The 12,295-nt window shown below is 51.3% G+C and overlaps 1 protein-coding gene and 1 long non-coding RNA gene across 3 annotated transcripts in view; both read left to right on the forward strand.

Moving 5' to 3' along the window:
- Positions 1 to 3,103, forward strand: part of PITPNB (phosphatidylinositol transfer protein beta) — a 64,886-nt gene extending 61,783 nt beyond the window's left edge. For both annotated transcript variants that reach the window (XM_040463940.1, XM_040463938.1), the window contains one exon: positions 1,056 to 3,103. Coding sequence is in view for 1 of the 2 variants with exons in the window: in XM_040463938.1 (XP_040319872.1) it covers positions 1,056 to 1,106 (51 nt within the window). In the remaining variant the exon portion in view is untranslated. The remainder of the gene's footprint in view (positions 1 to 1,055) is intronic.
- Positions 3,104 to 5,004: 1,901 nt separating this feature from the next.
- On the forward strand, positions 5,005 to 11,301 carry LOC121022613 (uncharacterized). Its single transcript, XR_005787018.1, has 3 exons — positions 5,005 to 7,306; positions 8,714 to 8,968; positions 10,342 to 11,301. It is a non-coding gene; the product is annotated as an uncharacterized LOC121022613 (long non-coding RNA).
- The last annotated feature ends 994 nt before the right edge of the window (positions 11,302 to 12,295 follow it).

Consider the following 12,295-nt stretch of genomic DNA (forward strand, 5'->3'; position numbering starts at 1 on the left):
ATTCTTCTGTAAGAGTTTTATCTGTGGGAGCAGGTTGAATGTAGTCCTCTCCAGTTCTTAGTGTTAGGATCAGACACACACCAGCTGCCCGGCATACCGTAGTGTTATCCTAGAAGCCAGCTGATTTTTCATTGATGGCCACTTAATTGACCTATTTCTCAATAGGATCATATGTGGTTAGTAAGGAAATATGTAAAAACATCTTAAACCAGAGCTCCTTCGTCCCATACCATAAAGGCCAACCTCGGTGATTCCTTGTAGCTGAAATTTTTTCTGAACATCTGGATGTCTTCCATCATGTTGAATCTTTAGTTAACCTTTATAGTTAGCTTTAATATGTATAAATACACTTTGGTTTTCACTGTAATGTAAAATATTTCTACGGCCTTATTTCCCTAACACAAATCTATACACCCAGAGAAGAGATTTTCCTCAAGGGGGAGAAAAGAGCCTCAAAATCTCCCCCACGTACTGAAACTAGTGTGAGTAAACACAAATCATCAGTTGTTACTATTGAACTATAATGTTCATTGAGGAAAAGAACAAGATTAAAACACTCTCCTCACTCACTGTGGCTCTTTGCTGCCCCCTCACATGGGCTCCCTGCTCTCGAATTATCGAGTTATTGAACACGGGAGAAACGAAGTATTCAGTCATGAACAGAAGTAGTCGTACAAATAAGAATGAATGAACTCTGCCAGGATTCCTCCAGAGCCCTTTGTTTAAATTCAGTGTTCATTAAAAAAAAAAAAAAAAAAAAAAAAAAAATTTAAGTTATGGTTACTTTTGTTAAGTTCTAAGTTCTGTGACTTATTTCCACTTGCAATTTATTTTCCCTCTGATGAAACAAGATGTTATACCATTAGTAAGACCTAAATCTTCAAGAGATTAAAGTTTTAAAATGTAGTATATGGGGTACATTTTCTGCCAGAAGTTTTGCCATGTTGAGGATCGCGGGGGGGGGGGGGGCGGGGGGGGGGTGGGACAGGATGATAACATTTTTTTGTGTCTCTCTGTATTTTAACACATGGCACTGTCTTTCGCTTTTCTTACAGTTACGTAATCAAGGTCAAGTGAGGGGAACAAGTGCAGCCAGTGATGAGTGAAGAAGAATCTGACCGGTATCTTGCAGTGTTGACATTTCCCAGACGTGTGCTTGTGATTATGTACTCACGTGCACAGATTCCCAACCACGTGTGTATATATGTTTGTGTGTGTGTGTGTCTGTAGCTGTATATAAGACGCATGTAGAGCTACAGATCAAAACACACACACGTGTATATATGTACATACAAACATACTGAAGGGATTAGTACAATTTCTCCAAAGTACTGTACCTATCTTCAGCAAGAATGCAAAAGAAAATATTTTCAATATATATACCTGGAACAGATTTTAATAATTATCAGAGTAATACCATTAATGGACAAATTGACTGCAATGTAATACTAGCTGGTATGTTTCATAAATGTCGAATTGTGGACCAATATATGTGTGTGTGTGTGTGTGTGTGTGTGTGTGTGTGTGTGTGTGTGTGTATACACACACACAACATAGCCTTTTATTACTTTTCTGTTCTTTTAAATCCATCTCTTATAAAATTTTATTTTAGTCTCATAAGCAACAGACTCCCACAGAAAAATGTATTCAACATCTTTTGGTATTCCAATGAATCTGGAATGTAAACTCTGAATGTATTTATACCGATTTATTTCTGGATGGTTATTATCTTAAATTCAAATTGGACAATGTCTATTAGTAAGGAGTGTAGTTACCTACCAATTTTTAACTTGTTTGCCCTGAGGGAAAAATCGTTTAAAAAAAAAAAAGTTCCGGTTTTTATTGGATTTTTGTATTTTAAATTTCAAGTATTTTTCTACGTCAAACCTAGCAAAAATGGAGATGACGGCTTGTGATTTATAATAAACACTATACAATTTTCAGGCTGCTGTTAGGCAAGCAAAGAAATTGATGAAGAAATTAATAGCATTGTAGGCTGCAGGAAAACTTGGAAGTAGAGCATTTCCGCAGAGTCTTGTTTCTGGAATGACTATTTTCTGAAATTAGAGCTTGGAAACTATGCAAATGATCTCGATTCCTCACAGCTTACGAGGTAGAACACAGATAGTGATGACGGTTTGCTCTTTTCATATTGAAATACACCCTAAGAGAGAAGGCGCCTTTGAGACAGCAGGGAGGGAGGGAGGAATTGGGGGGGCAGCACTGGCCTGTCCGCACACCTTCCTAGGCCGAGGCCCTGCTGAGGGCCTAGCCCTCACTAGAGGTGCTGTCTAGTAGGGCGCCACTGGAACCCGTCACGAGTAAGCGTCACGAACATGCTGGTTAGCAGCCGCGGCCACCTTGTCTTCTTCCTTCTTCCTTCTTCAAAAAAGGAAACGAAGCTAGGTAAGATCTTTATCAGCTTTCTCTGTCCAAACCCGTTTTCTCCTGTCAGTCCTGGAAGCTTGACTAGAATGATATTGTTGAAGCCTTCCGGTCACAAACCGTCTTCTTTAACCTCTCGTCCCTCCTACAGCACACCGGCCCCTGTGGTCATATCAGTTTGTAATCTGATTTGCTGACAGTCCTGCCCGCCCCGCTTCTCGTTTGCCCACACGCCCTGTGTCCCCACCGAGGCGGTGGCAGTGACTCGGACCAGGGTGTTTAGGATCACTGCCGCACCCACGATGCCCTGTTAGCCTTGGCTACGGACCCCACGTTGCATATGTCCTCCGTGTACTCAGGATCAAGACTGATGTTTACTCTCTGGGCACTGTTGTAAGATAGGTGTTATCAAAGCATAATCATTTTTGTCTGCAAAGTGTTTGGTGCAAGGAAGATTATTGCTAATTTTGTGAAATAAAGAGTCTCGCCCTCTCCTTTTAACGGACTTAACTCTCTGTAGCATCACCAGGAGCTGGGGCGCACATGGAAATGAGAGCCCAGCGCATGGATTCTAATGTTTTTCTAACAACTGTGGAGATTTGAGGGAATGCGTGGTGAATGTGAAATATCTAGTTTACTTGGCAGTCTCTTGTGTAAATTACAGTAAAACAAAGTAAATGAAATTTAAACAAAAAATAAATTTGATCACAAAATGCCACTTGTGTGCTTGAGTGGTGGTTTCCCTGATGCCCCGTCTGGTTCAGACCACCTCGGACCACTTCTCTGCCGTTTTCTCAACAGTTCTCTAATTTGCGGCACTACCACTCTGGGAAAAATAAAGAAAAGATGTGGGTTTTTTTTTTTAATTTTTCACTGCAAACTCGTTCTTGAAATGTGCCTGTGCCACATTGAACTGTTAGGTTTGGTTTCTTAATTTTCTGCCTTTAAAAGCTAAGCAGTAAACTGAAGAACGGTTATTATTGGTCTCCGAGGTTCTTTAAAAATTACATTTCAAGGGGATAAATACGGAGAACGTGTAGTATTTCCAAAAGCACTCAGTAAAGATTTTGTCATCAGTCTGATGGTTTCAAGATGGCGGCTTTTTGGTTTGGGGCAGTGCTTCGCAAACTCTCTTAGGACTTCGCCATTTCCACTCTCCTGTTTCTGGACGCCACGCAGCTATTTTCCTGTGGTGTCGCCTTACACTCTAGAGCCGCTCAGCGTCAGCAGAGGTGGCCGGCCACACGCGTGGATGCATGTAGAGTGTTATGTTTCCGAATGTTCTTTTCCGAGGTGATCTTCTTAGTGTGTTATCTCAGACTTCGTGTCTGCACTCGTGGGGCCGGTCTGCCGTTCAGGATGCTGAGCGGCAGGGCTCAGTGAAGGCACCCAGGGGAGTAAATGCCACAGCCCGGCGTGGGAGATAGGCGCGTGCACAGCTGATTACAGCTCGGTGCAATAACGGAGAGAGCGCTTAGACCTCGCCCGCTTCGTGCAGACGACAAAGCAGACGTTCGGGTTCAAGGCAGCTGAGCAGGTGCCCGGGGCCCAAGGAGCCCAGGGTGCCGCTCTCGGGCCAGTGCTGCCAACAGCGGGCCTGGGGTCAGGCGCACCCCTCCCGGCCGCTCGCTGAGCCCTGGAGCGCTCAGCTGCAGAGTGCTGAGGGTCAGCTGAGGCGTCGCATCCCCGAGCGTGTGGTGCGCCCTCTTCAGTGTGATCGCTCCCTTCTTCTTCCGTTCATTTCCCTCCTGGTTGATCTGAAATCACTGTGGACCCAACACCTGGCTTTTCCAAAGCTCACCTCTCTCTCCCCTTGCCAACTTGCTAAGCTGGATGGTTTCGCAGCCCAGCCTCCTCCTGACGTCTCTGAGGAAGGAAGAGACACTTCACTGACAGTTGCTCTGTTCATCTCTCAGCAGCTGCACCGATGGGGTCAGTGTGGGATTCCCTGTTCTTGACCATTTGGAAGGAGAACGTTCTGCCTGTTCTTAGACCCTGAGATCTGATATCATGAGAGCCACCGAATGTTACAGTGTTGTAGGACTTCTGAGTTTTTTCAGGTTGTCCACACTGGCAAGTGTAGTTTTGGAGACTACCGAGGTCGGGGGAGGGAGGGAAGGTGCTAGGGGACAGGTTGAAGATTGTCCCTCCGAGCTCGGGGCATCTATTGCCGACAGAGTGCTTCCCGGGAAGCCCGCCAGTGTCACTTGAGGTTATGTCCTCTGACTTGGAAATGTTAAGCAACAGCCGGTCTCTTCAAAACCAGTTCTTCAACCAGATTGGATGGGGAAAAAGTAGAAATTGCAGTTATTCCAGAGCTGCCTCTCACAAGGCCGTGTCATCTGAGGCCACGCTGAGCATTTGAAGCCGTGCTCGGCAGCTGGAGGCCCCTGGTGCTCTGATGCCCGGCCCTTTCTTCCTTCTGGAAGTGCCATGTTGTCAGTCTGTTGTTTAAGGAATTCAGAACTGCTTGCCTCCACTGCTTCCTGGCTTCCTCGTGTATGTAAACCAGGGGTTCCCAGCCCTGGCGGCCCGAGAGTCACGGACGCCTTGAAAAGCGTCGGCTGCCCACCGGTCGCCTTTCTCTGGCTTGGCTCCGGTGTGTCCCGTATTGAAGATGCCCACTCTCTTCCTGGGGTACCACTGAGAAAACCACTTGGTCTCCGTGCAGCCAGCCTTCACTCTGGTGTGGTCTCCGCAGCAGTCCTCACCCCTCGCTTGGCACCTGCAGGCTCCACGCTGCCCTAATCGGGGAATTGACGCTTCATCTTCTGTGCCTGGATGGTTTGCATCCCGGGTTAGCTCATGACCTCAGCCCGGGCAGGGGCCACAGCCATCCCCCGCCCCACCCTGTCCCTTGTTGCCTCCTTCCCTGTGAGAACTTGGACTCTGAGACTTCCCAGTCTGCCCACAGCAGATACCTGCCCGCCCTGTGCAAGGGTCCCTTTGGAGCCCTTGGGGGGAGGGGAGCGCAGCCCCCAAACCCGTACGCTCCGGTTCCTGCCCTCGGAGAATGAAAGTGTGGCAGCTAGCTGCCACAGGAGGTGGTGGTTCTGGAAGCTGACGGTAGTGAGTGTGGCAAGAGGACAGAGGAGGGAGCTCCAGGCCCACGTTTCCTCCTTTCTTCGGACCTCTAAACCGGAGTTTTGGTCGACTCTTGCACTTCCAGGAGTCTTCGGCTAAATCCGCGTCTGTCCTCCTCTTCCCAGATGTATGCTCTTCTGTCCGTGACCTGCATCACTGACGGCGCTGCCCGAGCCAGGGACCCTAGTTGGTCACCGAGTCTCAAAAGTGCTCACAGACGCCTGTGAAATCCTGCTCCTCTCATTCATACGGCCTAGTCCAGGCTGTGCTCTGATGAGCCACCCTCTTATCTAGCGCAGGGGTCCGTCAGCTTTCTGCAAAAGGCTGGGTGGTGACCATTTTAGGCGTTACAGGGTCATGCGGCGTATCACAGCCATTCTCCTCTGCCCTGGCAACGCAGAAACAGCCACGGGCAGTCTGTAAACAAATCTGTGTGTCTGTTCTGACAAAACTTTACTTACACAAATAGGCAGCCGGCTGGATTTGGCCGCTGACACGGTAGTTTGCCAAGCTCTGGTCTAGAGCACGGACGCATACCCTTAATCAGGCTGTGCTGGACGTGACTTTTCTAGAAGACCCCGGACGGTGCCGCACCCCTGCTCTGACACCCGCGTGGCTCCCAGAGGCCCAGGAGACCAGTGCAGCCAAAGCCCATGACCAGCGAGAGGCTCATTCTGCTGTTGGTAAAGTGGGGCCCACGATACTGCTCTGCCTCGTGGCCGTTGGATGGTCAGGCACGGGTGGAAGGGACTGAGCTGCTGTCTGCTCTGCATAGTGTGGATGTCGTCCACAGAAAGAACTCAGCCTGGGAAGACAGTTGCTGTTGTTTGCCATCAGACTCCCAACCGGTACCAACTGAAAGTTGAAGGGCAGAGCTGTGACGCGCTAACAAAAGCTGTTGGTGTTCGGGATACAGTGAAGATAATGCTGCTTAGCTAAACTTCTCAACTGGCATGTTTTAACATCACTGTCTGTCGTCTGTCGTCCAGGAAATACCATCTGTGGCCGCTAAGCTAAATGCTACACCCCTGGAAAAGCTCACAGATGCCCTCCACGTTTTCCGTGATTGAGATTTGGCTCTCTGGATACCACTGCGGACAGGTTAACCAGAGCTTGGCTTCGTGACCCCCTAATGGGGCGCGGTAAAGCCGGGCCCTTGCCCAGAAAATCAGCCCTGTTTCCCAGAGTCCGTGACACTCGACCTTGGGTCGACTCTGTTTACTCCTGGAATTTCTGAGAAGCAGTAAAGCACCGTGACATGCCTCTGCCTCGTTGATCCCTTATATATTCTGACACCACCTGCTAATCAGTCGATGGCGGAATTGCCTTGCGATGCAGACTGAGGGAGGTTCATGAAGTGGAACGGAGGAGTGGCTTACAGTGTTTATTAATGTATGTGCTAAACAAAAGCTTCGCCTCTGGGCATCCCGTTGCACGCTGGCTCCCTGCAGCCTGGAATACTGATGGCATGTTGTCGCAACACTGACTCCATTTTCCCATGGCCTGGGAAGCCCTGAAACAACTCAGCCTTACCAAGAGGTTCTGTGAGTGTTTTGTAGTCGTCGCTCCAAAATGTCATTCCCAGAGAGGCACCATGTAGGACAAGAGACTTCTCCCAAGCAAGGCCGGAGGGAGGCTTAGAATCGGGCCCCGAACAGCCACGCACAGACCACGCACAGGCCCCCTCATTCCTTTCTTTAGATGAGGCGTTGGCAAACCTTCTCCCTAAAGGGCCGTATGGTAAATACGTTGGACTTTTGGGGTCACGCAGACTCTGTCGCAGCTCCTCAAGTCTGCCTTTGTAGCACGGAGGTAGCCTTAGACGTGATGTAAACGGGTGAGTGTGGTGGGGTTCCAATAAAACTTTATTTACACAAACAGGTGGGGGGCTGGGGGTGGCCGGCAGAGCCGGGGTTCTAACCCAGGGGGCTGCACCAGAGTCACTCCTAACCGCTGCCCGTCCTGCCCCCTGTCTTTCAGGACCCGCTGAGTCCCATGCCTGTGGCATTTACCAAAGGTCGAGGGAAGGAGCCGCCATAATGATAGAAATTCTGTTGAGGACCCTTTGTTCTTAAACACCACTTAGGAGCACCCTTCCATAACTGATTCTTCCCAGAGCCCAGAGCCAAGAAAACGTTTTTTCCTAGACCGTGTCCGGTTTCCCCCTCGGTCTGGGGTGTCAGGCAGCTCCCATGTTGCACCTTATGTCCAACGGAGGCAGCCTCTTTAGGCAGGGCTTCCTGGTTATAACTCCTTCACCCCCATCCCCCGCCCCCCCCCCCGCCCCCCCCCCCCCCCCCCCCCCCCCCGCTCTCAGCCCTCCTGCTTGGTTTCTGTGACGGTGCTGTGAAAATTGAGGGTTTGTGGTTCTCCATACCCATGCCACCTCCGAGTGCTCGGGGGGCGAGGAGGGGGGGAAGAGATTTAGTGATAATTCTGAAATGCGTGTGGAAACACAAACAATGTCTGCAACGTGGAGGTGAGAAATCAGAGCTGCAATCACTCCTCAGCTGCAGGAAATCTCTCGGCCTGTGAACATCTGGAAGGGAGCCACCGGGGTTGTTTTGTTAACGTGGTGGGATTGTGGGTAGCTCTCCCCCACCCCGACCCCCTGAACCGTCTTCAGTGTTTCACTTCACAGGAGAACCTTACTGAAAACTCTTTTTGTAATGCGCGAGGCCTCGAGAACACTTCCCCGTCCGCGAATGCCCAGCAGTGCCTTCTATCACTGGGGATAAGATCATCTGGTGGCCCATGAGCTCACTGCTCTTCCGAGGCGTGTGCCAGAAAGCCGTCTGGGGGGGTGGGGGAGGATTTCAGGATTCCTCCCGGCCCCTTCCGAGCCCGACAGGCTCAGATTTTCCACTTGTGCGATTGAGGTCAGCGCCTGCATTCCGGCTGGCGGTCTCCCCGCACATGCGAGCCCCAGGCTTCCAACGGGGGGCTTCTCCCACTCGCCCTGGAATTCACCCTCCCCCCACCTCCCCCACCCCGGTCGGTCCTCTCGATCCCCAGGCTGTGTGTGTGTGTGTCTGGGGGTGCTCTACCGGTGACTGAGGACAGCCTGGCCCAGCCCTGGCTCTGGGCCACCAGGATGCAGTGCTGGTTTGCTCAGGCCTTTTGGCCAGGATGCAGCCCCTGTGTTTGCTCAGGCCTTTGTGTGAGTCGGCAAGAGTCGTCTGGCCAGGCGAGGAACAGGGGGATTACTGTTGCTTGCGAAGAACTTTGTTCCCTTCCTTGTCAGCCTCCCCAGAGAACGTGGAGCTTGGCAACCACGACCGCTGCCATTGGGTTTTACTAATGGTCGCTGCTGCTGTCTCTCCGAGAGGCCACGCCGGACAGGGGTTTCGGCGTCCGACGACTGTGTTCCGAGTCGGCCACGTCCGCTTACTGCAACGGGCCAGTGAGTGAGTCTCGGCCCCCCTGAGCCTCTGCGTCCTGCCCGTGAAGGTTGGGGTACTAACACCAGCGTGGAGTGTGGCCATGAGACAGGAAATGTGTAAGTAATGGGTGAAAGTCTCTGCAGCATCGGATTTACCCCTTCATTGGTCTCCTACTAGTATTTGAGGGCAACCAGCCCATCCCAGTTCACCCAGGAGAGAGGAGTTTCCTGGGAGGCTGGACTGGGACAGTCCTGGGCTTAGTTTGGCCAGGACTTCGTTTGCCCTGTGCTTTAGTTAGGACAATTGGTCACCTTATTTTCAGCCCCAAATGTCCACATTCTTTAAGCCAGCAGCACTCATTTAAAAGCAAGTACAAAAGCTGAACTAACATTTTTTAGGAGACAAGCAACTTCCTTTTGTAGCCTGATGTGCCCCCAAACCAGCCGCCTAATCCTTTCTCCAGCCTTCATTAGGGCACAAAAGTTTCCCATGTAAGGGGTGCTGATTGGGTGGAGGTTGGTCTCTGATCAGGTGCCGGCCGGGAGGGCCCGGCAGCATTTTGCCCAGGCAGGGCCATTCGTGGGGGAGAGAGCGGGTCTCTCCTCCACCCGCACATTCCCTGCTGCGGCCCACACTTGCACCCTGACACCGCCCCTGGGGAGAGTGGGGCGTTCTCACATTTCCCGATCCTTGAGGACACTAGGGCACACACAGGTCAAGAAGCTGCCCTCAGCTGAAAAGAGACGGGGCTTCCTGCAGGAAGGGCTCGCTCCAAAAGGAAGGTCGATTGAGTCATTCCATCTTTGCTTTGAGGACAGAGCCAAACCTCCTCCCTGTGCCCGAGAGGCCCTGAGTGTCGGGCCTGGCCACCCCATCCATCCTGGCCCCTCGCCTCTGTGATCCGGCATCTCGTGAGCAAAGCCCACGGTGTCCTCTAGGCCTGGAGTCCCTTCCCCTCCCCCCTTCCTTCTTCCACCTCAGCTGGGGGTCCAGGTCCTCAAAGACACTTCCCCTGACCGCCCGATGAGGCCAGCATCCCTAAGGGCAGGTGCCAGGAGCACCCGCCACTGTTGTGGTCTCAGGGCCTGCCCACCACGCAGCCCCATGCTCCACAGATCTGTTTGGAGTGAATGGAGCCGAGGAGCCCCGATTCAACCGCTCTCCTCCCTTGCCTTTTGTGTGGAGCAGCCACACCGTCTCCCTTAACCACTGACCGTCCACCGTTCCCCTGCCCCTGCCCGCAGCACGACTGAGGCCCCTTCCACCCCGATCCCCTCCCATCCTTGGCGAGGAAATATTTCTGTTTTATGACTAACTCTGCTCCTCATTTCTCTCGCGTTATCTTAATGAATTAACTGGGTCCCCATCGTTCCCCCGGCCCCCCGTGGTTTATGTGCCGTACGACGATATCTGCGATCTTAGTCAACCCCACGCAGTTGTTGTGCTGGTTCCTATTACAGTAATTGGCATAAACTTTATTCTTTTGCAGAGAGATTTTTTGGCCCGCTGAGACTGCATAACCATCTGCCATAAATTGAGACTAGTACGGCTTATTTTGGTGAATGCAAAATTGGATCCCATTCTTTACCCTGTGGCTCGATTCAACTTCCAGATGGTTGATCCACATGAAGTAATAGGAATGCACCGCAACTCTGCTTAGCTGAAGATGGAGACGTAATATTTATTTGCCGATGTGGAGGCCTCCGAACGCTGCCCTGTCGGGATGTCGATACATAACACAGCAGCACAGAAATGTCAGCTTGTTTCATAGGAGCGACAGCCTTCCTCCGAGTTGCCATGGGGGGACCCCCGGATGTCTTTTTTTTTTTTTTTTTGGTCTGCCCTTGACCTAATCTCAAGAGGTTTTGTTCTCTCCTGGGCTGTTTCTTATCAGCTCTGTCTGCTCGTGTAGCCGGCTTCGCATCTGCTTTGACTTTAGTGCCTGTGACGTTTTCATTAATACTTCTCCAAGGTTGAGCCTTTACTTCAAATATCCTGCAGCTCACGGAAGCCGTAGCTCAGCTGTGCCCAGCTAGGGGCCGCCGGGAAATTTGGCTCCGCTTCATCGACAAGCTCGGTCTTCTCCGCCCAGTTGGGCTCGTCAATCCATTTTCATCTTTGCTTCTCCCCAACATTAGCCTGAAGGGGATCGAGGTCAGCAGATTCGGGGTGCCTAGACCCAACTGGCACTTTTACACCCAAGACCGGCTCCTGTGCCTGGATTACCTGCCCCCGGGCCAGCCAACCTTGCCCGCGCAAACTCCCCACCTACCTCAGGGATGACTGGGGCTCAGGGCCTCCGGTCAGCTCCCACGAGACCCTGTGGACCGCCTACATCTCAATCACCTGGGGTTGCGTTTTAAAAATGCAGACTCCTGGGGCACCTGGGTGGCTCAGTCGGTTGAGCGTCCGACTTCGGCTCGGGTCATGATCTCATGTGGGTTGGAGCCCCGCGTCGGGCTCTGTGCTGACAGCTCAGGGCCTGGAGCCTGCTTCCGATTCTGTGTCTCCCTCTCTCTGCACCTCACCTGCTCGTGCTCTGTCTCTCTCTGACTCTCAAAAAATAAATAAATGTTAATGAAAAAAATTAAAAACAAAAATAAAATAAAAATGCAGACTCCTGGGGGCGCCTGGGTGGCTCAGTCGGTTGAGCGTCTGACTTCTGCTCAGGTCACGATCTCACGGTCTGTGGGTTCAAGCCCCGCGTCGGGCTCTGTGCTGTCAGCTCAGAGCCTAGAGCCTGTTTTGGATTCTGTGTCTCCTCCTCTCTCTGCCCCTCCCCCACTTGCACTCTGTCTGTCTCTGTCTCTCAAAAATAAAAACTTCAAAAAAAAAAAAAAAAGATTTAAAAATGCAGACTCCTGGGCCGAGGGAGACCAACCGTGCCAGTTTGCTCAGAATTATGCTGGTTTAGTGCTGGAGTCCTGCGTCCCGGGGAAAACCCTCAAGTCTGGGCAAATGGGGACAGTCACCTTACGTGGGCCGTACCCCGGCCCTGCAGAATGAGAACCTTTGAGGTCTCAGGCCCAGGGTTCTGCATTTGCATCAGTTTCCAGCAGTGATTCTGGTGCGCACCTGAACTTGGGGACCAGGGCAGGGAGCCACAAGTGCCCGCAGAGCCCATGTTTTCTCACTTGTGTGCCTGGCACAGAGTGGATTATAGGACATTTTGCATGAATTTAGCACCAGATACCATCATCGTTTACTTCTGTGGAGTGTTTGCCTCCCTGCCGGCCGTGAGACCCTCAGGAGAAGAGGTTCTGCCCCGTTCACTTGTGCATTCTTAGTTCCCAGCTCTGTGCCTGGCCTATAGTCGACACTCCAAACAAACTGGAGGAATAATTAGATACAAGCAAATAGCCATGGTAGGGAAAGTGACCCAGACCTGTTTCCCACGTACTTTTCCAAAGTTCTGGGATGGACTTGATTAGAAATGAGATCAA

Source organism: Herpailurus yagouaroundi, unplaced genomic scaffold (assembly GCF_014898765.1).
Source record: "Herpailurus yagouaroundi ecotype Mexico unplaced genomic scaffold, PumYag 428, whole genome shotgun sequence".
Classification (NCBI taxonomy): Eukaryota; Metazoa; Chordata; class Mammalia; order Carnivora; family Felidae; genus Herpailurus; species Herpailurus yagouaroundi.